Genomic DNA, 27282 nt, shown 5'->3' with positions numbered 1-27282 from the left:
ATGATTCACGCTGCTTCACGACTGTGAACGAACACCAGTCGCTCCCAGAGGACCAGCTTCATCCTCATCAGCATTACAGGAGCCGTCATGAAGCTTCACTGACTGACAGCTGGGCTCGTCACCCAGAATGTGGTGGAGCTCACCGTAAAAAGGGCGCGGTCACTTCTTTGGTTCGCGTCCTCGGATTCTTTAAACTTTGCTTTCAGACGCTTAACTGTTCTTTGACGCTGCAGCCTCGTTCTCCTGCGGCCGCGTTCGGACATTTCTTTCTAAACCTCTTCAAACGCAGAGGGTTTGGATGAGTCTCTTCTAAGTTTTTGTACAGAAGTATCACCTCAAATGTTTATGAGGTCTCAGCAGCGTGAAATTATGACGCTTTAATTCCGATCTGGCTGTTGAGACGGTTTACGGTAAGATATGCAGAGTATATTTACAGTACAAACCTTTTCAGTGAACTATGAGGGCAAAAAACAAAAAAAAATATCGTTCATTAATCGTAATTGAGGTAAAACATTCAATTAATCGTGATATTGATTTGAGGTCATATCGCCCAGCACTAGTACAAACTCTGCATTCTTGACGTTACTGTGCTGCTGAAAACACTCAGTACTCAAAGGGGCGATAGAGGATAAGATAGAGGAGAAGCACAGTGCCAGTGGGGGAGAACGAGCTGCTTTATCCTGAGTGTTTGAAATGAAGAGGCAATGATGTATCGTGTTTGTTTATGTGAGCTGCTGTGGCAGTTGATCAGGCGAAAGTACTCTGGTGGTTCAAGACGGCTTTGCCAGGCTTGGCTGTCGCTATAGCGGCGCTGTGGCACAAATCTGAATGCAGCAGCTCTGGAAACTCTGTAGGTGTAGCTTGAAGCGTCTGCCTTGGCATACTTGGCGTGAAGCTTGTTTCTGACCTTGCACTTTGCTGTAGCTTGAGCAAACACTCCTGCCTCTCTGCCCTTTTAACGGGGTCTTCTCTGAACCCGCTCCGCTTCACAGGCGAGAGAGAATGAGGAAGAGGAGGAGGAGGAGGATGAAGGTGCCACGGTGGACTCGGCGGTGGGCTCGGGCTCGATGGCCGAGAGCACGTCTCTGAACTTAGAGCCGCGTTCCGAAGCCTCAGACGCCACCGTGAGTACCCACAATGCCCCTCTCTCTCTCTCCCTCTCCTCTCGCCTCCTCAGATGAGTTTCGCTCAGGCTTCAGCACAACATGCATGCTGAGCTGAACCTGCCGCAGAAACCGGACCACGTTCAGAACGAGGGCGTTACTGTGTTCAGCACTGCACGCCTAAGCGTGACCCCGGTGTTGCTTGTGTCGACACTCGTGCCCCACATTTATCATCTGCTTTGGTCCTATTTGCCTCATCTTTGGTGTATTTGTATGCTTCTTTTTGGCTACGTTCACATCACAAGCCTCATTGCTCAAATCTGATTTTTTGCTCAAATCCGATCTCTGACTCCATGGTTCACACTCGTTTAGGTAAGTGACTCAAATCTGTCATTAATGGAGAACAAACCGGTGTCCTGAAAATGACCCTCGTGAGCTCATCCTACTCAGTAATGTCACGTGACAAACTAACGAGCAGAACGAGCTTCGCTGAGAAGATAATTAACTCTGATCAGCTCTCAGCTTCATTATTAGAGCGAGACGAAGGAGAAAACGGTGAGGGTCCCCCCCCATCCCCAACATCGTTTACAGGCTTTAACTTCTGTTTGGTGCTGCTGCCATGGTAACGCTGAATGATGCCGCACGTGCAGTGGAAAAAAAGCACACGAATTCCGATCTGAGCGTCACATTAAGGTTGCTTGGCCACAAATGGGATACGCATCCGATCTAGGACCACATATGAACGTGGTTCAGGTCGGATTCGAAAACATCAGATTTGTATCCACACAGCCCCGAAAACATCAGATCTGAGTCACATTAGGGCAAAAAATCGGATTTGTGCCACTTCAACCTGGTAAAGTGAACGTAGCATTTTTGCTATTTTTGTTTGGGGCTGTTGTAATTTGGCCCAGTCCCATTTCACCCCTCACCACTACCACTGAGCCCTTCTCCCTCCGTTTTGTGCGTTTACGTCTAGAAGTAGGGTGTCCCGATTGTTGCTGAGATAGAGGGGTGGGGTGAAGTGTTGGGGCTAGATGACCCTCCAAACAGAGTTTTTCAGAGACTCCAAACAGAGTTATGAGAATAAACGAACAACAAGATGGCTGAACAAGCAACAAATTAAAAATTTTCTCTGTTTAAAAATTACGATAACCACTGTATTCTCTTAGTTTAATGTCGTTTCAGTGTATTTTGGTCGTTTTCTTCATAACAAGCATAAAAAATCGCTCAATAGTATGCTAATGTCTCGGTAGCTAGCTAGCTAACTTTCCCGTTCCACCTTAAATAGTCCAGCAGTTCTGACGCCTGAAGCGCCAGAATGTAACTGCTGCTCCATTTAAGGTAGAACAGGGAAAATTCAAATGAGAAGCTGGAGAATATCTGACTTCAACTTCGTATCACTGAAGAATTAGGGGTGGGTGATAATAAATAATTGCCCCCCCCCCTTTGAAGTCATATGATGCCCTAAATGTAACTGAAGCCCAGCAGTGAGGAGCTGAACTTTACCCTCCTCTGCTGTCACTGCAGACTGGCAGGGTCGCCTACAGAGCAGCGCTAGTAGCTGTTAATAAAGTGATGCTCTCTTTATTTGAGGGTCTCATTTCAGAGGGATGATTTCAGCCACTATCCATTGTAACTCAGTTCCAAGGGGCAAGGAGACACTCGAAAGCAGGGGTGGGCGTGAAAATAAGGAATGGGACTGGGCCTTAGCGTCTTTGCTGCACTGGGACGCGACAGATCATTTTTCTTAATATAAAATATTGTGCATCTCAGTGAAACTGCTGACATCTGATATGTACAGCGTCCTCTGGCTCTGCCTGCTCTTTCACCTTCCTTTTCATTTGGAGTTCAGTTTAAAAACGCTGTGATGCTAAGCAGTGCTAACGCAGTGCTAACGCAGTGCTGGAGGTGATCTGTAGTACGTTGAGTCGTTTACTGTGAAGGAGTAAAAGACCTGCAGGGTAAGGTGTGATTTAAGGTGGCGTTGTGATTTAAGGTGGTGTTGTAGTGCTCGTGTTCTGAGTGACGTATGCAGCTCTTGAGGGTTTTCCTTGCTGAGTAATGGTCTCTGTGGTTATTTCTGCTACTGCTGGGCTGTGTGATTATTCTCAAAGCATCCTGTTAAAAAGAGAATCATACTGTTTAATGAAGAGCTGTGCTTTGTGAGTTTGGTACAGCGTAAAAAATGAGTGTCTTGTAAAATGTGCTTTTGAATTGAGTGTTTTTGCTGAACAGGCTGGTAAAGCCAGGTTGACAGTACGTTCAGATCATGTTTACAGTGCTTTAACCACTTAAACTGCATGTATGAAGATAAACACTTCCATTATTTATGACTACATCACTTACATGAAAGTTTCATATAATCTGTAAGGCTAATCCTCAGTTTATGATACTGTGGTTCTGTCAGTTTAAACAAAAATGTTGTCGTTAAAATAAATCGTTGTTGTTGTTGTTATTGTTATTATTATTATTATTATTATTATTGTCGCATGATGAAGTGGAGCTTGGACTTTCTCTGTTTCTCACTCTTTTCTCCACTCTGTCTTTCAGGGCTGTGGGATGCGAGGGGAGCAGAAGGAGGAGCTGGAGAACCTGCGGAAGCAGCACGACCTCCTGCAGAAGATGCTGCAGCAGCAGGAGCAGCTGCGGGCGCTGCAGGGCCGCCAGGCCGCTCTGCTCGCCATGCAGCACAGCGCCGAGCACGCCATCGCAGCTATGGACGACACGGGTAACACAGAGCGTCTAATTCGGTGTTGCCTTTCGCTGCACAGCTCGTATTGCAAGCTTCTCCTGCAGTGCATGAAAATGTTTTTCACAGCCTGCTTGGTTGTTTTAGCACGTTCGTTTAAGCTCTTTCGTGTCTGTGTTTTTCAGTCGTGACTGAGACTACAGGAAGCGTGTCCGGCATCAGCATCACTTCAGAACTTAACGAGGAGCTCAATGACCTGATCCGACGCTTCCACAACCAACTGCATGACTCCCAGGTACACGGAAGACGGCGTACTCTGCGTCCGAATCCAAACTTAGCTGCAGATCCGGAGTGTTTTTAAGCATTTGCATTAGCAGCTGGCCTCACTGAAGTCGTAGTTTGTGACCGTTTGCAACTTTTTCAAGCCTGAAAGAAAGAAGAGCAGAAGGCCGTAGTCTTCTGCAGAAAGACTAAACTCTTAAATCTTAAACTTGGAACTAGTACAAAGACGTCGTATGATCCTAACAACAGTGATGTAGTGATATTCTTTAATATTAATATTTAAAGATGTTTACAAGTCACTTTAAGCAGGTCTGTTTCATGTTTTTCGTCATGAAGTTTTATTAGCATTTAAGCTAAATCTATTATGTGAACGACACTGCAGTGCACACTGTACAGGGAACTGCTTTGTGTCATGGCTTGTATGAGATGGCCTTTGCTATACTCTTGCACACCTTAGGTGGATCAAGAGAGTCTGAATGGCTCTGTTCTGTTTACTTTTATTTTAGTTTATAAAGTAAAACCGCTTGTCAGAGGGTTCTGCGGTAAGCTTTTTAGGATGAACAGGAGCACACTGGAAAATCTATGCAAATCTATAGATTTTAAAATAATAAAACAAAATAATAAGATGTCTCTGGCATCAACTTTCTGTGAGGGAGCTTTTAGAGGCGTTAAACTCTTTAGATGTCTGGTTTCCATCACCACTCTGAGCAGTTCTCACTCCAGAATGGAGCCTTTCACATCAAACCACTCAGAATGACTCTGCGCACACTGTAGCCGTTTAATTACGCACAAATTTTTGCAAAAAAACATTAACGTTTCCCTTCAAAGATGACCGGAACCATTCTGGGGCTGAAAGAGTCAGTTCTTATTGGTGAGCCGAGCTCATTGGTTTGACCCACTGAAAAGAGCTGCAATTCCCATCACCATCACTGCGAGTGTGCAGCGGCTTTCCTCTGCAGTCTGATGTCGAACAGCCCAGATGCTGCGATCTTTACAGCGTTACTTCAAACTGCACAAAACACGTTTTCCCCCAGTCTTAACTTTTCACTGTGTCAGGTTAAACACCCCAATCTGCTTGTTGTATAACAGCCCATTTAGCTGCTGGTGGTATTGCTGCTTTCTTTAGTTTCAGTAGCCAGTTTAAATGCCACTCAACACACTTGGCTTTAATTTGATGGCACTGTGTTGGCTAACATGCTGAGCAGTGCGCTGCATATGCGTAGCTGAGCCCGGTGTGGGCTGTTTCTGTGATGCCACTGCGCAGCATTCAGTAAAATGAACTTTTAACCCCAAGGGCAAGGGTCCCCAATCCTGGTCCCTGAGATCTTCCACCCTATAGGGTGTAGTTTCACCCCGAATCTAACACACCTGATTCAGGTGATGAAGGCTTTTAGGCCATGATGATGGCGATGGTGGTCATTAATAATCGTGTTGTGTTAATTTTAGGAGCTTTTCTACTTTAACACTGTACTGTTGTTTTCTCTCTCTCTCGCTCTCAGGCGGTCCCTGATAACAGGCGTCAGGCTGAGAGTCTCTCTCTCTCCAGAGAGGTGTGCCGCTCTCGCACTACCCACAGTCCTCGGGGGCAGCTGCCACCCGCCGCCGCGTCCTCTGCTAGTGCCAAGCTCACTAAACTGCAGGAGCTCCAGGACAAGAAGCAGACAATGGACAAGATCCTACAGGAGCTCCATTCACTCCGAGACCAGACGCTCAACAACAGCTCCTGTACGCTTTCAGCAGTTCACCAGTTACAGAAGTCCAGCCACAGAATTATCCTGACATTTAAAACGATAGTTGGACGCCAAGTTTGTCAGCTAAGATGTTTCAGCATCCAGATATTGCTTCTTTAGTTTTAGCCTCGAGCTATGAGGAAAATGTAACTATAGTATCTCTAAAAATGAGTTTATTCATAGTTGTAAATGTCAGTGTTTCATATTGTGTCTGAAACCACATAAGCAAGTCTATAAGACTACGTTCACACAGCAGGTAAAAGTGGCCCAAATCTGATTTTCTCAGTCTGAACAGATCAGCTCCTAAACTGACCCGCATGCACAAAAGAACAGAGCGTCACGCTGCTTCACGGCTCATCGAGAGGTAAACAGTCACGACCGCCAACGAACGCCAGTCGCTCCCGGAGGATCAGCTTCATCTTCGCCAACATCACAGGAGCCATCATGAAACTTCACTGACTGACAGCTGGGCTCATCACCCAGAATGTGTTCGAGCCGTAAAAAGGGCGCGGTCACTTCTTTGGTTCGCGTCCTCGGATTCTTTAAACTTTGCTTTCAGACTTTTAACTGTTCTTTAACGCTGCAGCCTCGTTCTCCTGCGGCCGCGTTCGGACATTTCTTTAGAAATCTCTTCGAACGCGGAGAGTTTTGGATGAGTCTCTACTCATTTTTTTGTACAGAAACATCAACCTAAATGTTTATGAGTCTCAGCAGCGTGAAATTATGACAAATGTCGAGTTGGACTGACATAAAAGTCGCATGAATTCCGATCTGGCTGTTCAGACTGAGTGGCATCACCGTATATCAGATACGTATCGGATTTCAGTACCACATATGAAAACGTCTCAAATCAGAATTGAAAATGTCAGATTCAGTGTGTTTATCTGTTCACACAGACACACATCTGTGTTACATATGAAGAAAAAGATCCGATTTTGGCCTCTTTCACCTGCTGTGTGAACTTAGCCTTAGACATTGCTGAGTTGAGGTAAATGATTTTTGATATGCAGTTAGTGTAACGCTAATGGGTGGATTCCAAGCCTCCGTTACTTATTGGCCTTGTAGCTCCAGTGCAAAACTAAATAAGCAAGTTTCAGACGCCGAACGTGTCTTGGTTTATCGACTACGTTTGCGTTAAGGGGGTAAAGAGTAAATTAGACTTTGCACTGAAAAGTAGCTTTAATGTCAATAGATACTTTGAAGGAATCTAATTAATGGCCTCTTTGGTGTTCTTATCTGTCAGTTGTTCTTATGGTTGTGTCTGTGTGCTCACTCTCAGGCCGTGGCGCGTCTCAGCGAGCCGTGTGTGCAGGAGTATCAGAGCGTCCGTCAGTGTTGGGGCGCGAAGGCAACAGCGCCAGTGCGGCGCGACAGGATTCCTCCTCTTACGATGACGACGGCCATCCAGCTGACAAACTCAGGTACTGGAACAGCAGTGACAGTCATTTACTTTTAAGTTGGTGGTGCTTTTTATATGACCTCAGAGGCAAATCTCAGAATTTTTGCCCTATGTTGGGTGTTTTTAAGCCCTTTTAATGCTCAGAGCTCAGTACGTTACAGGCGTGTTTTTACCGCTGATGCTTGGGCTTTTCACCATTTACACTTGCAGCCCTCGCTCCCATCAAACCGAGCATTTTGCCAGCGATTATTTCTGGGAATTTGGCAACGGCCTCTTTTGAAACCTCTCTACTCAACAATCTGATGGAAAATCTTGGTTTACATGCTCACTACAAGTAATCCAATCCAAAATTACACGCATACGAGGAGAACCACTTAGAGTAAACGTGACCATGACAGCGAACATCACGAGTCCAGACAGAGTGAAACGAGTTTTCGGCTGGCTTGTGTTTTTAATTGATTTAAAGTTGATTTAAGTCTGACTCAGAAAATGTACGTCGATGTCAGAAGAAGACGTCGTGTTCTGAGACACATAAGCTGGACGTCCGTCCCACCGCCGTCTTTTAAAGATCAGAGCATAAACTTCGTCTCCTCTGCAGACCAGTTTCTGCTCCGCCATGTTGAACGGTATAAACTTTCACTGTGACGTGACGAACATGATCAGAACGGACTTAAACTTTCCGATAGGGAATGTAATCAGATACAGGCGTTTACACGGATATTATTCTTCTATTTAACAGATTATTTACAGGATTACCCACCTCGATCAGTCGGATAGAGATATTCCGAATGGCCTCAATCAGACTAGACTATTCCGATTGAGCTATTAGTCGGACTATTAACGGATTATCAGCCTGCATGTAAACGTGGCTACTGTTGACTGATGTCACTAATATTTCTGTTCATGTGTGTTGATATTCCTAATATTAGAATTTGTTAGACTGCTTTCTTTACCTGTCAAATAAAGGCAACAGCAGCACTGAGCACTTTTTTTTTGCATCAGCCTTAAAGGATCAAGCAGTGATTTACTTTTGGCATGAATGTCCCGTCAAGCAGGTCTTAACATTCTCAGCGTAAGCAGCTAACAGCTCTTTCATTTCTGAATTGTGTTTTAAGTACAAGCTTGTACCTTTTTTCACAGAAAAACTGAAACCTGGCTGTAAAAACAAAAGCCTGACCAAAATGAGCCACTTTGCCTGCGATGTCACATTTGCACATTAGCAGCCACACACGAGAGCAGAACGTCACTAGTATTGTCCAGAATTGACTCACAAACACGGAACTCTCCTAGTAGTGTTATCAGCTTCTGTTCACACTTTAGACCTCCTGGTAGTTTCTTGAGAATTGAGGGTTTTGTGCAGGAAAATTGCTGCCATTCTTGGTGAGACTTCGGCTCCAGCTTGTTTTAAAACTCCTTCACATTTGATTTACTGTTAAAGTCCTGCGTGAAAGTGCATGTGTGAATGGGACAGTGTGAATGGATAGTATGAATTCTCACTGTCTGTCTGTCTGTCTGTCTTTCTCTCTTTCTCTCTTTCACACCCTACAGGAAGCTGAAGGAGGTGCACAAGCGGCTGAACGAGCTGAGAGAGCTGGTTCAGTACTACGAGCAAACCTCCGACATGATGGTGGACGCGGTCAACGAGAATGTAAACGACGATGAGGAGGAAGCGACGGAGGATGGGTCACTTTTCGAGGCGATGTTTGACTCGGAGCAGGAGAACCGAGAGCCGGTCACCACCATCAGGTACTGTGGGAACAGAAGCTAGAAGGAATATCAGAATATCACTGATAAAGCTGGTGCGATTAGGAGCTGGAGATGCACTGTGTAGTATTTAATGTAGTTTTGGCCTTTGAAATATCGGTGTCACAGAAGGCAGTGTGCCTTATGTAACTGAGCCCACCAATCACAAAACATGTTACTGTTGTCGCTGTTCGTGGTCAGTGAGTTAGCTAGCTTGCTAAGAGCACCGACATGGAGGATTTTTTTTATCTTTATTACATTTTTTATTTATTTATTTATTTTTTTAATATGCTGATATAAACTGCAAATATCTAGTGTGACTGCGGCTTTTAAAAACAGCCGTCAGAAACTCCCGGTACAATATTTGACAAACTCTGCTGCACCAAATCTCCATAGAGTCTGGCTGCAGACATGCACTCTCCGCCTGACATGCGCCGCCAGCCTCGGTGCCGCTCTGCCACGACAGTGTTTTTGTTGTTTTTATGAGGAAAAACAGCGAACTGCGTACTGTTGGGCAACAAGAGTTACACTGAGTGGATATTAACTTTGCCATACTGATAATAAGGTTATTAAATATGGAGACTTTCAAAACAAAACCTACCACGACGATAAGACACGAATGTCGGGTTTATTCACAGAAAAAAACAAAGTTTGCTGAAACTGGTGAAAGCCAAGCTGAAGACGATCAGGAACGAACCGGTTATCAAAAACTGCATTAAAATTGATGAAAATAGAGCTCATTAAGGATTCTAGGAGGTTGATGACGTTGACGAGACAGCAAAAGTAGTCACAACCTCCTAGAAAGTTGTCAGACAACGTTCGTAACTTTCCGAGGAATTACATTTCAACGTTGTGACGATGTAGAGAGCACCAAGCAGACGACGCTGTGGGCATCGAAACAGTACGTTGTCACAATGTAACTGTGCCTGCAGGGAGTTGGCTTGATGGTTGCCATTAGAGGCCATTAGGAAACAATCAAATGTAACTGGAATCAGTCCCAAACACCTGATTATCCTTAACACTGTGATATCGACCCATCAGGAAAACACAGAATACCTTTAGTGACTACTGAAAACCACCAGGAACCAGCAGACACTTTTAATGGGTTCTGTGACTTTTTCAACAGGGAGGTATATTAAATGTAACTCTCCAGCTGTGTTATGGATGAAAAATGGATTAAGTGATGATGTCGCTAAGCAGCAGCAGCCAAAAGTTACCGTGCCGTTGGGCGGCTTCTGCCACTGTGGCAGAGAGTGCATGTGTACGTGACGTCACTGGGGCTGAGAGTGCCTCTGTCTGAGAGTGCCTCTGTCTGAGAGTGCCTCTGTCTGAGAGTGCATCTGTCTGAGAGTGCATCTGTCTGAGAGTGCATGTCTGCAGTCTTGTTAAAGAGGACTGATTATGTTCTGTAACAGAACCTGTTGGTCTGTGTTCTGTAAGTACTGATCCACAGTTTGTTTAGAGAAGCTTGTTGTTCATCACAATAACAAATTGATACAATGTCATGTGTGTGTGTCTGTGTGTGTGTCTGTGTGTGTGTCTGTGTGTGTGTGTCTGTGTGTCTCTGTGTGTGTGTCTGTGTCTGTGTGTCTCTGTGTGTGTGTGTGTGTGTCTGTGTGTGTGTGTGTCTGTGTGTGTGTGTCTCTCTGTGTGTGTGTGTGTGTGTGTGTCTCTGTGTGTGTGTGTGTGTGTGTGTGTGTCTCTGTGTGTCTGTCTGTGTGTGTGTGTGTCTCTGTGTGTGTGTGTGTGTGTGTGTGTGTGTGTCTCTGTGTGTCTGTCTGTGTGTGTGTCTGTCTGTGTGTGGGTGTCTGTCTCTGTGTGTGTGTGTGTGTGTGTCTCTGTGTGTCTGTCTGTGTGTGTGTGTCTGTCTGTGTGTGGGTGTCTGTCTCTGTGTGTGTGTGTGTGTGTCTCTGTGTGTGTGTGTGTCTGTGTGTGTCTGTGTGTGTGTCTGTGTGTGTGTGTCTCTGTGTCTCTGTGTGTGTGTGTCTGTGTGTCTCTGTGTGTGTGTGTCTCTGTGTGTGTGTGTCTCTGTGTCTCTGTGTGTGTGTGTGTGTGTCTGTGTGTGTGTCTGTGTGTGTGTCTCTGTGTGTGTCTCTGTCTGTCTGTGTCTGTCTGTGTCTGTCTGTGTCTGTCTGTGTGTGTGTCTGTGTGTGTGTCTCTGTGTGTGTCTCTGTGTCTCTGTGTCTCTGTGTCTCTGTGTCTGTGTCTCTGTGTGTGTGTGTCTGTGTCTGTGTCTCTGTGTGTGTCTGTGTGTCTCTGTGTCTCTGTGTGTCTCTGTGTGTGTCTCTGTGTGTGTCTGTGTCTCTGTGTGTCTCTGTGTGTGTCTCTGTGTGTGTCTCTGTGTGTGTCTCTGTGTGTCTCTGTGTCTGTGTCTCTGTCTGTGTGTCTCTGTGTGTCTGTGTGTGTCTCTGTGTGTGTCTGTGTGTGTCTCTGTGTGTGTGTCTCTGTGTGTGTGTCTCTGTGTGTGTGTGTGTGTCTCTGTGTGTGTCTCTGTGTGTGTGTGTGTGTCTCTGTGTGTGTCTCTGTGTGTGTCTGTGTGTGTCTGTGTGTGTGTGTGTCTCTGTGTGTGTGTCTCTGTGTGTGTGTCTCTGTGTGTGTGTGTGTCTCTGTGTGTGTGTCTCTGTGTGTGTGTGTGTGTGTGTGTGTGTGTGTGTGTGTGTGTGTGTGTGTCTGTGTCAGGAACCCAGCCCAGCCACAGGCTGCAGGTAACTGGATGGACATGAACACTCTGACCAACGCCTGCAGCAGCTCCAACAACAGAGACGGACGTCTCAACTCTGAGTGTGAAATTAACAACCGCTCTGCTACAAACCTGCGCAGCCTCAACATCCCCTCGGCTATTGGTCAGCTTTCTTTAATGCTTCTTTCTTTCGTTTTTTTAAGCTATCATCTTGTTCTGTTTGTCTATTTATGTTTGTAAACACAGTTTTGTTATTTTACTCCTGTATGTAAATTGTAGATGAAATATCTTTATTATTGTTCTGTAAGTTAGACTGTTTCAGGTTTTTTTCTTTGAAACTTAGAATTTTCTAATCTTATTTACTATTTGTTGAGTTTTTTTTTTAACTATTTACCACCTCAGAACATGAAAATTGGCAACATTGCAGATTATATATATTAATTTATATATTCTGTATAGTTTGTGCTCATGATTCGGCCAAAATACAATTTCCTGGCTTTTTTTAAACTAAAAATCCATGATAAAGCTCAGTGTGTGATTCAGAGTTGTACCATAATAATGTAATCAAATTGTGAAATTTCATTGTGCTCTGAATTTGAATGTAATGGAGTTATTGATATCCCTTCTCATTTCAGAGTGTCAGTATAACAGAGACGGCCCTTACAACGGCGCAAAGAACGGAAACGGTGATGAAGACGAGGGCGAAGACGACGATGGAGCTGAGGATGAAGATGGCGCGAGGCGAAGGAGGGACAGTTCGGGTTCAGGCTCGAGCCGCAGGAGCAGCATCGCCGAGGACGCAGAGTTCGCTCAGAAGGTCCACCGCCTCCATACGGCCAAGCAGAAACTCCGGCAGCTCCAGGAACTCGTCGCCATGGTGCAGGTTAGCGCTGACGGATGGGTGGCTGCTTAGCAACAGTGCTTATCCAGTTTTTTGAATACATGCTGTTACTTGTTACTTGGTTGGCATTATGAAAATCATGGGTGGTGATAACTGGTGATATGTAGGGGTTTAAAAATGTTCTGATATTCTGATCCTTCGATCTGAAGGTGGTGATTCAGCTACGTCCATTTTAGTGTTAGAACTGGTTAAAGTCAGTTTTGAATTGAGCATACGGCCATTTTTTAAGGTAAAATATTTTTGGGGATGTTTTCAACAGTGAAAAATCCAACAGTAAGCTTGATTTGTTGTTCTTATTGTTTGTGGTGTAAATAATTCCTCCAGTCGGTTGTACATGTTCTTATTTTAAAAGTAATATGTAATTGTATCAGCATAAAGGCCTCAGCAGGCGGAGAAAAAAAACCGTAGACGTCGCGGAGGCTTCGTTCGCCATGTAGCGCACATGGCAGCTGAGCGAACTCCATGAATGAAGACGCTACGCGACAAAGCCTCTGATTGGTCGGTAGACAGGAGGCGTGCCATGAAACAAAGATGGGCAACTTTGAGGAGCTTCGGCTTTGGCAGATACACTAATATTTCACTGTGAAATGCGCATTCGTTAAATAAACAATGAAAACCTCCTCAATGTAAGATATTAAGTCTTTTATTCGGTAATACTAACCAGTACGAAGCACCAAAACATACAGGTTATCTTGTATTTAGGTTCACAAGAGGACGAGGCTGAAGTTGGCTTCCTATTCACCAGCTTCTTGTTTCGAATTTCCCCGCTCCACTTTAATGGTGGCGGTATTCTGAACTCAAACGTCGTCATAGTTGGAACAGTGAAAGAACCGTTTTCCAGCAGTCATGAAACTTATCATAAAGTGTCATAGCGTCACGTGGAGCGTCCACAACAGGCAACACGAAACCGCAGAAAGTATGCGAGCTTGTAAGCTCGCAAAGGCGCTTTCGGCTTCACACAACCCTCGAGAATTTCGTTACGCAAGAAGTGCCGAGGCCTTAATTGTCAGATAGTAATAGATTCTGGAAAAGATTTGTCGCCTTTCATATATAATAAATATAATTCGGAACTTTATAACTGAGAGCTGTGTGAATTGTTAGCTTTTTGGATATCATAATCCTTTTTTGGAAACGGTAGTAATCATTAGTGGATTGTTTGCCACATTTGTTTGCCTACCTTTGATTTAAAAGTTTATTTTGGTTTTAAATAAAGCGTTTTTCTGTGTTTGTTCTGCAGAGTGATGATACAGATGGTACTGCGGCCAATGAGGATGAAGGCTTGCACCAGCAGCCCAACAACACCAGAGCAGCGGCACCCAAAGCCAAAAGAGAGCTTTCCCTCTCGGACAAGGCCAGGTGTGTGTCCGTTTCTCAGTCCTCAGTGTACGTTTGCCTCTGTGAGAGCTGGAGGAGATCCGCAGGGCACTGGATTCGGATTCCCATTCAGAGTTTATCACCAGAGAAACTGTTTTTTTGCTGTTCTTGCCACTTACGCTTGCTGTAACGGCTAGTCTAACAGTGATATCCATGTGTACACTGGTTTCGTTTTCATTCACTTGTTTAGTTAATCGTTTAGTTAGTAACACTGTGTGTTTGTATGCGTGTGCATTAGGGAGAAGCTCTATGAGGAGAAGCTGAGGCAGCAGCAGCAGGAGCTGAAGCAGCTTCATGAAGAGAGACAGAGACTGATGGAGATTCAGGGAAAAATACAGGACCTGCAGTGGGCCTGCCCTGATTTACAGGTACCCTCATTCAGTCACTCTAACCTTTACATACAGAGGACACGCAGTGGGGCACAACTAGGGGCAGAGAATTGTGATGTGTTGATCAGAAGGTGCTGAAAGTGCAGTTACAAAAGTTCTACAAAGTGTTTGTTACTTTTCAGTTTTTCTTTCTTTCTTTCCTCCTTTATTTGGATTTATGCCCATTATTTCGTTAACTTGGCCACGACCAATTCCACCTGCTAGTTAGGCCTCACCCAGTCGTGCGATGCTACGAAGCTGAAGGCTTGCTCTGAGGCGCATGAAGTGCCATGACATCTTCTGCATTTACATTTATAGCATTTAGCAGAGGCTCTTATCCAGAGCGACGTACAAAAAGTGCTTTGTCTACCTAGAAAAAGTATCTTAGGTTAGAGTGAAAGCCAGTCCTGAGCTCAGATACTGCTAGAATCAGAAGATCATGTTGATACCCAGAGATACCCACAGTGCAGTGCAGTACATTAGTGCCTCACAGTTCATTACAATAAGTACTTATCTCAGTGCTCACTTAAGTGCTGTAAAAAGAGACGAGTCTTCCGTCTGCATTTGAAGACCACGAGAGACGCTGCTGTTCAGAGAGCCAGTGGGAGTTCGTTCCACCACCTGGGTGCCAGGACAGAACCGCTAACTGTCATGCGGCTAACATAACTAGGGATGTTAACAGTTAACAGTTAACTGCCGAATGCATAAATGTTCGTCCAGTGTTTTCAGTTTAAAAAGTACATTTCTGATAAACAGCTGATGTTGGATAGGAGAGTTTTTAATTCACTTAAGGACGGTTTTTGAATTCTACACATGAAGGCGCAGATTCCATTAGTCCTACTTTCAGGAGTCGACTTCTGCTGCTGTAGGTGACTTTTAACAATAGCACAGGAGCCATTGATCAAGAGATAGCAGAGATCAAAGCCTCTTAAATGTAACTTCATCATCACAACCAATATCTTTAGTCACATGACAGAGCGAAGAGCTATTGTTTATTTTTTAAATATCTTGTTGCTTCTGTTCAGTGTAGCCTTTAGCTACAGCCTTCAAATATGTTTATCTAACGATTAGCCTTTGTAATTTGTCCCATGACCAAAAAAAAGCTTAAGTTGTGAACTACTGGCTTTATATTGATGTTTAAACTATGCATATGAACTGCAAGCTAGTCCCAGTCAGGCCATATAGGTTTGTTAATTTGGGCTAATAATATGTAATAAATATAAGTAATAAAGTAAGTAGACTACATATGTGAGTCGTATCTGTTATAATAGCGTGCGTTTTTCTTTTTCTTCACTTACTGAAGCCTAAGCCGTTGTTTTTATGAAACGTGGTGCTGTGTTTCTTGATTTCATATGTCGTGTCCATGATTATAACCCTATGATCACCCACTAATAATGATCAGCTATCGGTCAAAAGAAATTGCTGAAATTCGTATCTCTAAAAGCAACATCTCTGGACAGCTCAACACACTTGGAGGACACTATATTCCACTATAGTGCAGATATTTGCTTGTGTATTCAGTGTGTCTTTAAAAATATTTCACAATCATACCAGAGTAAGCAAATGATTGTTTGATAAAACACTTAAGCTGGCAGTGCAAATCAGTGTCTTTTTGGCCAAAGTGCCGCTGTGGTTGAGTTTAATGTGCGGCGCGTGCCGGATGCTAAGCAGGACTCCTAATTGTTGTTATTTGTCTCACATAGTCATCGATCTCCAGCAGCACCAGTGGTGCAATGATGAAGAAGCTCCCGGCTGCAGCCTCCACTCCGGCTCCTGCGCCTGTAACGGCCGCTTCTGCTGCCAAGAGCAACACAGCGGTCCTCAAACCCACGACTGAGCCTGCCCCAGTGGCGGTCACTGACAATGAGGTGTGTGGAAGTGGGCAAGACTGGGAGGGTGCAAGTCAGAATCATACTTCATATATCGAGTATACAAACTTATCAGTTTTACAAAGACACCTGGCTGGATTATTTGAGAGGTGTTTGGATGTGACCGCTTCGATCTGATAATGCCGAAAAAAACAAGTGACAAAAGGCAGAAAGCCTTTTGAGGAATATGCTTCCCTCATTCTCTCGTGTTTTGTGAGAAATACTTTTCAGATATTTTTCAGATGGAGGTTTTCTCATACATGCGCCCTGAAGGTGGTGTTTCATGTTATAAAGTCAGACTGCACAGCACTACATATACATCCTGTAAAAATGTTTCTCTTAGGCTACGTTTACACACCAGGTAAAAGTGGCCCAAATCCGATTTTATTTTATTTTTTTTTCTTCATATGTGATACAGATGTGTCTCTGTGTGAATAGCAAAAAACACATCTGACATTTTCAATTCCGATGCTTTGGTATGTGGTTCTGAAATCCTATCCGTATCTGATGTGGCAATGCGGCTCAGTCTGAACAGCCAGATCGAATTCACGTGGCTTTTATCTCAGTCCAGCTCGACATTCCGCGCTGCTGAGACCTCATAAACGTTTGGGGTGATGTTTCTGTATAAAAATTATTAGAGGCTCATCCAAAACCCTCCGTGTTTCACAGAGAAGTTGGAAGAAATGGCCGAACGCGGCTGCAGGAGAACGAGGCTGCAGCGTTAAAGAACAGTTAAAACTCTGAAAGCAAAGTTTAAAGAATCCGAGGGCGCGAACCAAAGAACTGACCGCGCCCTTTTTACGGCTCGAACACATTCTGGGTGATGAGCCCAGCTGTCAGTCAGTGAAGCTTCATGATGGCTCCTGTGATGCTGGTGAAGATGAAGCTAAACCTCCGGGAGCGACTGGCGTTCGTGACTGTTTACCTCTGGTTGAGCCGCGTGAAGCCGCTCTTTTGCGCATGTGGGTCAGTTTAGGAGCTGATCTGTTCAGACTGATGTCGCATACAGATCACATTTAAAAGATAATGTGAACAGACAAAAACAATCTGATTTGGTGAGAAAATCAGACTTGGGTCACACTTACCCTCTGTGTGAATGTAGCCTTAGACTAATGTAATCTGGCTGTTGTGAGGATGTTAACATAGTTATTGAGAATTTACAGAGGAACATGCCTGGGTGGTGTTTGCATTTGTGTCTTTGTGTGGGGATATTTCTGCTTTTATTCAAGCCTTGATGGAAGGATTTGTTCTAATTTTTCTCTCTCTCTCTCTCTCTCTCTCAGCTGTGGTCGGAGATGCGCAGGCACCAGGTGCTGAGGGAGGAGCTGAGGCAGCGGAGGAAGCACCTGGAGAGTCTAATGGCGGAGCAGCAGAGGAGGAGCGCGCTCAGTGACTCCCCCTACAGAAGCGACAAGCACACTACACGCAACTACAGCCGTGACGAGAGGTAAACACACACTCGCGCTACCTGCTGTTCCAGCTGTGTCCACAGATAAATGTACCATATTCGGTCAAATAAAGCAGTTACTGTGTTGAAAATTAAGTTATTGGGTGATGTTAACGGTCAGAGCTTATAGTTATTGGATGATTAGTGTGTCAGAATTGTGCATAGGTTATTTTTTTGATTGACTGATTTACTGGTTTTGTTAGGACCATGGCAACATGGGGTGGTTCCACACAGTGCCCCCTGGGTGAGGAAGATGATGAAGACTTCATGTCTGAGCCTGGGGCAGAGGAGGAAGAGGAGGATGAGGAAGATGAGGGAGAAGAAACCAGCTCCAGTGATGATCTTCAGTCGTTCTCCAACAGAAAACAGCAAAGCTCCAGCAACAGGAAGAACAGAGACAGGTAGATGCACATACAGAAAGGATAGACACGCCGATTTAGTGTTCATCATTTAGAGAAGAAACAGCCACAAACTTCAGCAGGATCTAACAAACGCACCTGTTTGAAGTAAAAACTTTCAAAACCAGAAGATTATTACCAAAAGACACAGAGTTACTTAGTATTATTTATGTGATTTCCATTAAAGAACTTCATTAAATCAGTAAAAGGTGAAAAGACCATAAAAACCTAGATCATATGCATCGTAGCTACAGTGGATCATGTTTGAGTTTCACTTTGTTTACATGCAAAGATTGTTGCCAATCCGATTAAATACATTCCGATTACCGACTGGGGTGTTTATATGCTCACTCTACTCAACAACCTGATGAAGAATCTCTGTTTACATGCTCACTATAAAGTAATCTGATCCAAAATTACGCGCATGTGCAAAGCACCACTTAGTGTTGGCGTTACCATGACAACGAGCATCACGTGAGTCCAGTCAGAGTGAGATGAGCAGCAGTGAGCAGTGCTTGTGTATCTACTTACTTTAAAATGATGTCAGACTCAGGAAAACGTCCTTCACATGTCCTCATTAAAGAAGGCCGAGAGGAAGACGTCGTGTTCTGAGACATAAGCTGGACGTCCGTCCCACCGCCGTCTTTTAAAGATCAGAGCATAAACTTCGTCTCCTCTGCAGACCAGTTTCTGCTCCGCCATGTTGAACGGTATAAACTCTCACCATGACGTGACGAACATGATCAGAACGGACTTAAACTTTCCGATAGGGAATGTAATCAGATACAGGCGTTTACACAGTTATTATTCTTCTATTTAACGGATTATTTACAGGATTACCCACCTCGATCAGTCGGATAGAAACTGTATTCCGAATGGCCTCAATCAGACTAGTTTATTCTGATTGAGATGTAAACATGGACGTATTCTATTCCGATTGAGCTATTAGTCGGATTATTAACGAATTATTGGGCTGCATGTAAACATGGCTAGTGTCTCAGATGGACCACACCCAAGCAAAAAGACAATGCATACAGTCGTGTACAAAAGTTTCCACACAAGAAATTACGTTTTGCTGATTTTATTTTTTTCTTTTTAGTGTAAATAAGTTAACGCATCCTCTACAGAGAATATGCTTAAATACAGCATTTTGCTAATTTCAGTTGTTACCTAACATATTGGAAAAAATAAAACACACAGCATATTTTACTGTATGTTTTGCAAAGGCCAGATTTTGTGCCCCCAGTAAAAATTTGAAAGTCAGCAAACCAGCAGTAATTGTGCCTTACAGTGTGCAGAAGTGTGTTGTCTGCAGAGGATCTGTTAACTACCTGTTTTAAAGATATAATAATTGTGGTATCCAGTGTATCAGTAATAAAGACACAGCAACAAATGATCATGTGGAAATGAATGAAATGACTGAAAAACAGTGTACAAAACCGTTCATATGTTGTAAATGGACTTTTGGGGCATTTTTAAACCTGTGTGTCTCTTTGCCCTCTCTCTCTCTCCAGCGTGAAGGTTGTGGGTGAGCTGTCTGGTCGTCCCTCCCCCCGCCGCCCTCGGCCGCAGCACCGTCAGCAGAGCGAGAGGGAGGGGGCGTGTCCCAGATCCGGAGCGAGGAGGCAGGAGAACCTGCGCTGGGCTGCCGATCTCTCTGCCTCCGAGGGCACCACACACACTCACTGGCAGGAGCAGGTCACACAGCTGCAGAAACAGCTGGACTTCAGCACGGCCATGTGCCAGACGCTGCTGCAGGACCAACAGGTCAGTACAGCACGCCACATTTACATTTAATCAGTCATAGGCATTACAGTACATCCCCGTTTCCAAAAAAGTTGGGATGATGTGCAAAATGTAAATAAAAACAAAGTGCAATGATGTGCAAATAATTTAAACCCTATATTTAATTCAAAGTAGTACAAAGACAACATATTAAATGTTGACACTGAGAAATTTTATTGTTTTTTGAAAAATATTTGCCCATTTAGAATTTGATGCCAACAACACATTACAAAAAACGCTTGGGACAGGGGCAAAGTTGGTGGTTAATTGACAACAGATGAATAACATGATTGGGTATAAAAGAGACCCTCCCAGAGAGGCGGAGTCTTTCAGAAGTAAAGATGAGGAGGGGTTCACCACTCTGTGAAAGACTGCACAATCAAATAGTGCAACAATTCAAGAATAACGTTTCTCAATGTAAAACAGTAAAGAACTTTTGCTTTTCATCATCTGTGGTACATAATAACATTAAAAGATTCAGAGAATCTGGAGAAATCTCTGTATGCAATAGACAAGGCCAAAAACCAGTATTTGCTGGCCGTGATCTTTGGGCCCTCAGGCAGCACTGCATTAAAAACAGACATGATTCTGTAGTGGAAATCACTGCATGGGCTCAGAAACACTTCTGAAAAATGCTGTCTAATGAAAACAGTTCATTGCTGCATCCACAAATGCAAGTTTAAACTGTAAAACATTAAGAAGAAACTGTACATAAACAGGATCCGGAAATGCTGCCACCTTCTCTGGGCCCGAGCTCATTTAAAATGGACTGAGGGGAAGTGGAAAAGTGTCCTGTGGTCCGACAAATAAATCCTTTTTAAAATCATGGACACTGTGTCCTCCGGGTTAAAGACCACTCAGCTTGTTATCAGTGCACAGTTCAAAAGCCAGTATTCATGATGGTATAAGGGGCATTAGTGTACATGGCATGGGTGACGTGCACATCTGTGAAGGCACCATTAATGCTGAACGATATATACATGTTTTGGCAACATATGCTGCCATCCAGACGGTGTCTTTTTCAGGGAGGGCCTCGATTATTTCAGCAAGACAATGTAAAACCACATTCTGCATGTATTACAACAGCATTGCTCCGTATTAAAAGTTTGCAGGTGCTAAACTGACCTGCCTGCTGTCCAGACCTGTCACCACTGAAAACATTTGGCACATTATGAAATGAAAAATATGACAAATGAGCCCCCGAAACTGATGAGCAGCTGAAATCCTGTATCAAACTAGAATGGGAAACATTTCACTTTCTAAACTACAGCAGTGTCTCCTCAGTTCCCAAACACTTACAGAGTGATGTTTAAAAGAAGAGGTGATGAAACACAGCGGTAAAAACGCCCCCGTCCCAACTTTTCATCAAATTTAAAATAGGCATATATTTTTCAAAAAAGAAAATTTCTCAGTTTCAACGTTTAATTTGTTCTCTTTACTATTTTCCTTTAAAAATATGGTCACATGATTTGCACATCATTGCATTCTATTTTTGCATACATTCTGCGCAGCGTACCAACTTTTTTAGAAATGTGGTTGTGTGATCTTTCTGTAGAAGTAATAGGTTAAGTACCATCAACAAACACTTGAAACATTTCATTTTTCATAAAATAAAATGGTTTTCTTGAGTTTTTGTCTCACTCTGTTTGTGTGCACTCGCAGACTCTATCCTGCATGCTACAGTCTGTGTTGACAGGGCCGTACAACGTGCTGCCGAGCAACCTGGCCTCCCCGCAGGTTCCTCTCATCATGCATCAGCTCAACCAGTGCTACACACAACTCGCCTGGCAACAAAACAACGTCAACAGGTACACAAACACATAATTATGGACTGAGCAAACCAAGGTTCTTACAGACTGGCCTGGATTGTTTGTCAAGCTGAACTTTCTTTTTGCATTAACAGGCTGAAGCAAGTTCTCAGTGAGCTCCTCCGGCAGCAGCAGCAGTCGTCAGGGCAACAGCAACAGTCATCGTCGTCAGGGCAACAGCAGCATCAGACTGTAGCTCAGGATTCTGTGTCTTCATCTCTGTTTTTCCCTTTCCCTCCTCTGAACCCACTCGGCATGTCTGGAATTGCCAACTTCTCCCCGATGTCTACTGGTGTGTGGAGCTTCTGATTGTTTGATTGATTGCATGTTTGTTTTTTATAGATCTGACCCCAACAGCATTTTACAGGCTTCAGGTGCTCGCTGGTGTTTCTAGACGAGTACACAAATTTATTGTTGTTTAAAAATGACAGGGTTCCTCATGCATGATTTCTTTCTGAGGCATCATAGAGTGTTTGTTTTTTAGCATTTTCAGTATATTAATATATGCTCATGAAATGTGTAGTGTGTCTCTCTCTCTCTCTCTCTCTCTCTCTCTCTCTCTCTCTCTCTATATATCTGTGTCTGTGTGTGTCTTGTGATATTTGTCATTGTCATGGCAAAATTAATATTTTCTTGATCTTGGTTAATTTATACCAGGACAGGATGCACATTGTTTAATCAAGCTAACATTCATTGTTTTTTTTATTATAATTTTGATAAATGACTCAAGATCTTGAGAAAACAAATGAAAATAACTCATTATGGTAAACTGAATAAAAAAGAAAAGAATTAACAGACATAAAATAATAAGGAAAAGAGTATTTTTTTATTTTTTTTTTTGGCTCAAACACTTTTCTCTCTGTCTCTCTCATTCTAGGTTTCAACCTCTCTCCACTGTTCCCATCAGCGGGGCCAGAGGTCCAGCAGACGTCCGGCGTTCAAGCCAGTCCGGATCAGCAGCATCACGACATGTCCCTTAAAACAGAGTACATGAGCTTCCCCCCGCCGCTGCAGAGGACTCCACTCAACAACGCTGACAAACGGTACCTCCTGTGTGTTGTTTGCACACATGCAGTAACTCTCTGACCCATCATACCCTGCACACAGACGCATTCTCATATAGTTATTGTTGCGAAAAATTGCATCCACTGTATTAAAAAACTGTATTGGACATAACATTGACATTGAAGATCCATAAATCTTAAGCCATCTGGTTTTATAAAGACCTCCGAACGCTGCCTTGGACCCTCAAAATAATCACACCACTATTCAACAGTATTTAGTCCTTGATACCATGGTTACGATCACGTATGGCAGCAGTATTGTGTGATTTAATATTTAATAGTTCAAGGCAACACTTTCTTTTGTTCTGTTTTTACTGTATGGTGATATATGACAAAAAAACACATTTGTGGATGTGCACGAATAAAAGTACTGATTTCCCATTTATATTTGTTTATTTACTGAAATCAGAGCGATGTGTTTGTGGCAAGTTGTGGCTTTGAATTCACTGGCTTCTATATTATATATTAGCATTTTCATTTCTGCTGACAAAGTGAGATGAAATGTATTTTTTTCCTCTCTCAGCTCTCAGAGTGAGCCTCATGGCACCAGCTGGTTAAACTCCTCCCTAAACAGGTCATGTGACCAGCGTGCTGCCGTCCCCACTGACCGCGGTCAGTCTCAGCTGGACTCTCCCTCGTTGTCTCCGGCCCCTCGCGCCCCCACCTACGCACCAGAGTCACAGGACTCTCTCAGCAGCCTGCCGGACCGGGCCGACCCCACCACAGTCACTAAAACATTCAGACCGGGACGGAAGGCCTCAGCTCAGGCCAGCCTGGCCTCCAGAGACAAAACCCCTAAGAGCCGCCGCAGGAGGGGCAAGGGCCACAAAAACACGGGTGAGGGACAAATTTCTCCCTTTTTCTGTCTATTACCGCTATTCCAGTCTGCAGTAAGAACGTTTGTAAAAATTCAGGGAGATTCAAAAAGATTCGTCCGATTTCAAAGCGATATATTTTTACAACCGTGAGGCGCCTAGGAACCAATCACAATCCAATTGAAAGAGGGGGTCATAGTGTTTCTGACTGTCACCGGAAGATGGCCCCCTTCAGTCTGAGAGGAGATGAGACCCCTGAGCAGAAAGCGTTCTGCGTTCTCCACTTCAATAAAAGTGAATCCGTCATAACTGTGCAGTGTGATCTTCATTGGCAGTGAAGCTCCAACAGCTCAGAGCGTTCGTGATCTCCGAAATCGCACTGAAAGAGCCGTGAGTGCAGCGACACCGACGTGCTCAATCCAGTATGGGATGGATTTGACTATGGCGTTGATGTTGTCTATACAGCTGGAGGAGGTTCATACTGAGACCTTGTAAAATTACGTAATAAACTTTATGCTCATTTAAACCAGTTTACTGCATTGATCTGTAGTGATTTACAAGAGAAATCAATCATTTTGAAATCGGATGAATCTTTTAGAATCACCTTGTATTTTTCTGCAAAGCTGAAAAAACAACTCATATACGCCCAACTTTGGAAACATTTATCCCCTCATGCTGTCGGCACTTTCAATATGTGCTTTTTTAATAGTTTTGAAAACTATCGAATCGTTTTTTTTGGCAGCACTTTGATAAACATGAAGCTGAGTTTTGCAAAATACTAAAAATAAATAATATATTGTAGTAAATATGAGTAAATGGTTGTTTTATGTGAACAGTCATTTGGAGATGTTTCTTTTATTTGAAAAGTAACAGTAAAAATTAAACATTTTCTTCAGAAGAAGACAGAGTGTCCCTTCACTTCTGATTATGCAGAACTCCCATGAGACACAGAGTGCCGCAGTCATTCGCTCATTCTGAAGCTCTGTCCCGCTCTCCTCACAGCAGGTTTGGAGTCAGACAGTGCTTCAAGCGCCACAGAGTTTGGCCCGGAGAGGGAACGGGAGCGTTCCTCTCAGCCAAAACCTCGGGATACGAACCAGAGCCTCCTGGACAAACTCACCCAGGAAAAACTGGACAGCAAAACCAAGAACAGCAAACACAACGACGTCTCTTCAGGTCCGTCTCTGTTCCTACAACACAGTACCCAGTACAGAATTCTCAGGGCCAAAACACTGCACAGTAGATGGTGGAGGTTTCTGATAGTGATGACCTCAATGATGTGGATGACACTGATACCAGTGACCTTTATTTACTCATTTATTTAATAATGTATTTATTTGACAACCGTTTCACACCGTCCATGTATATGAAGCCCAGTGAGTATAAAATTACTATTAAAATAGGAAGCCAAGTTATTTAATTATAATTATTGGATTGTAATTGTTGGCTGTAAGTCAGACAGGCAGAGCTGGGTGGTCATTTAAAAATGACATTACTTACTTTACTTACCGCTACTGTTTACATGGGAAAGAATCAGCTTTTTTACTCAGTTACATTAGCATCCCATTTATTTAGTCATTATTAAGGGTTTCAACAAAGGTTTCTTTGTTGTTGAACACATTTGTACTGCTTTATGATTCGTCACACTTGGGAACTTTGGCTTTGCAACTTCAGTATTGAATTTCAAAAAAAGAGAAGAAAAGAGCGCAATAAACTTCGGTTCTTGTGCTGATAGATACTGGATATGCTCAGAAACTCCTCTGCAGTTCTCAGTACTTAAGTAGTTAAGTACTGTTACTTCGGAACTTTTAAGTTGGTTTTGGAAAGGTGCTCTTACTTCAATCACAGCAAAAGTCATGATTTCTATTTCCCTGAAGAAATAGTGCTTATATTGAGTTTTACTTTAGAATGCTCTCTCTTCCTCTTTATTGCTGAATAATACACCAGTCAGGTATAACATTCTGACCGCCTCCATGGTTTTATCAGCTCCACTTACTATATAGGTGCACTTTGTAGTTCTACAGTTACAGACTGTAGTCCATCTGTTTCTCTGCATACTTTGTTAGCCCCCTTTTACCCTGTTCTTCAGTGGTCAGGACCCCCATGAACCCTCACAGAGCAGGTACTATTTGGGTGGTGGATCATTCTCAGCACTGCAGTAACACTGACGTGGTGGTGGTGTGTTAGTGTGTGTTGTGCTGGTCTGAGTGGATCAGACACAGCAGTGCTGCTGGAGTTTTGAAACACTGTGTCCACTCACTGTCCACTCTATTAGACACTCCTACCTCGTCAGTCCACCTTGTAGATGTAAAGTCAGAGACGATAGCTCATCTGCTGCTGCACAGTTTGTGTTGGTCATCCTCTAGTCCTTCATCAGTGGTCACAGGACGCTGCCCACAGGACGCTGTTGGCTGGATATTTTTGGTTGGTGGACTATTCTCAGTCCAGCAGTGACACTGAGGTGTTTAAAAACTCCAGCAGCACTGCTGTGTCTGGTCCACTCAGACTAGCACAACACACACTAACACACCACCACCACGTCAGTGTTACTGCAGTGCTGAGAATGATCCACCACCCAAAGAGTACCTGCTCTGTGAGGGTCCATGGGGGTCCTGACCACTGAAGAACAGGGTAAAAGGGGGCTAACAAAGTATCAGAGAAACAGATGGACTACAGTCTGTAACTGTAGAACTACAAAGTGCACCTATACAGTAAGTGGAGCTGATAAAATGGACAATGAGCGTAGAAACAAGGAGGTGGTCAGAATGTTACGCCTGATCAGTGTATGTTGTACGAGTTACTTGATTGCACTTTTTAACTAGTTATTAGGATCTTTGGCTTTTAAAGCAGTGATTCGGCCGCCTGAGTTGGAGAATCCTTTATTATCTTCCTAAATATCGTCTGACGCGGCTGTTCCAAACATCTAGACGTGCTCCTGACGGTCGACCCTGCTGCAAAGTACAGTTCCACCGCTAATCTGAGTTGGATTAGGATCAGAACGGAAACGTGAACTGCATTAAAGTGTTATTACTGTTCTTTTGTCCTCATCTTAAGTTGTTATCATACCATGTTTTCATTTTTTGTCGTTTCTGTTCCACATTCGTCCGTGCTTCATTTCTCATTTTTGGTTTTCTCACAGCGTATGCTTGGAGAACTCCCTTCCTCTCTAACCGAATCGCATGCACAGAAGCTCCAGGTAACGCTAAACCCAACACCCTGCTAACCACAGCCTTTATTCTAATATTTCATGAACATTTATAGATTTATAGGTGCATCGTCTATACTTTTTTGCATTATGTCGCATGTGAATTACTTGAATGCTGTTTTGAGAGTGTTTTGGCATGTAGATCATCTCTCTGTGCATGAGAACTGACTGACTTCATTCATAGTTTTGTCCCATATACAGTTCATCTCCTTTACAGCAGCAGTATGATGACACTTACCTGCCCATTTGGATGCTTAGATAGGAGATAGTAGTTCAGTGTTTGCTTTAATAGAGCATGATGTTGTACAGATGCTTTTACAACAGCACCTCATTGCTTTCTAATTCACGTACCTGTTATAAAGTGAAGTAGAAACGTGTCTGAGTAGCACATTTGTGCTCATTTCTGTTTAGCACAGCTCCTTTTGTGAAATTGGGCAATCTGTAATTCAATTACTGTCTTTTGTTGACATTTCTGAGAAATGAAAATTCATATTTTGTCATGTCAAGCGCCTTATTGAGCTGCCTTGTTTCTCTCTTTACTATTACACTGGATAAAAAGACAGTGTAATATTAAATTTCAGCAGTGCTTCAATGCTGGTAGGTGAAATAGTGTTTTTTAGCTT

General features: G+C 43.5%; 1 protein-coding gene across 7 annotated transcripts in view; it reads left to right on the top strand.

Moving 5' to 3' along the window:
* pcm1 (pericentriolar material 1) overlaps positions 1–27282 on the top strand; it is a 60671-nt gene that overhangs the window by 17005 nt on the left and 16384 nt on the right. For 3 of the 7 annotated variants that reach the window (XM_036583554.1, XM_036583548.1, XM_036583549.1), the window contains exons 6-25: positions 993–1124; positions 3654–3831; positions 3978–4087; positions 5574–5799; positions 7084–7225; positions 8752–8949; positions 11626–11789; positions 12262–12509; positions 13765–13883; positions 14140–14269; positions 15973–16137; positions 17421–17584; positions 17788–17985; positions 19497–19749; positions 21430–21575; positions 21671–21867; positions 22453–22618; positions 23163–23476; positions 24457–24630; positions 26594–26650. In XM_036583554.1, coding sequence (XP_036439447.1) covers positions 993–1124; positions 3654–3831; positions 3978–4087; positions 5574–5799; positions 7084–7225; positions 8752–8949; positions 11626–11789; positions 12262–12509; positions 13765–13883; positions 14140–14269; positions 15973–16137; positions 17421–17584; positions 17788–17985; positions 19497–19749; positions 21430–21575; positions 21671–21867; positions 22453–22618; positions 23163–23476; positions 24457–24630; positions 26594–26650 — 3481 coding nt within the window. The remainder of the gene's footprint in view (positions 1–992; positions 1125–3653; positions 3832–3977; positions 4088–5573; positions 5800–7083; positions 7226–8751; positions 8950–11625; positions 11790–12261; positions 12510–13764; positions 13884–14139; positions 14270–15972; positions 16138–17420; positions 17585–17787; positions 17986–19496; positions 19750–21429; positions 21576–21670; positions 21868–22452; positions 22619–23162; positions 23477–24456; positions 24631–26593; positions 26651–27282) is intronic. The other 4 variants (XM_036583551.1, XM_036583550.1, XM_036583553.1 and 1 more) reach the window with 4 other exon arrangements.

This window comes from Colossoma macropomum, unplaced genomic scaffold (assembly GCF_904425465.1).
Source record: "Colossoma macropomum unplaced genomic scaffold, Colossoma_macropomum, whole genome shotgun sequence".
Lineage (NCBI taxonomy): Eukaryota > Metazoa > Chordata > Actinopteri > Characiformes > Serrasalmidae > Colossoma > Colossoma macropomum.
Note: the sequence above shows the minus strand (reverse complement) of the source record. Positions and strands in the feature narration are given on the sequence as shown.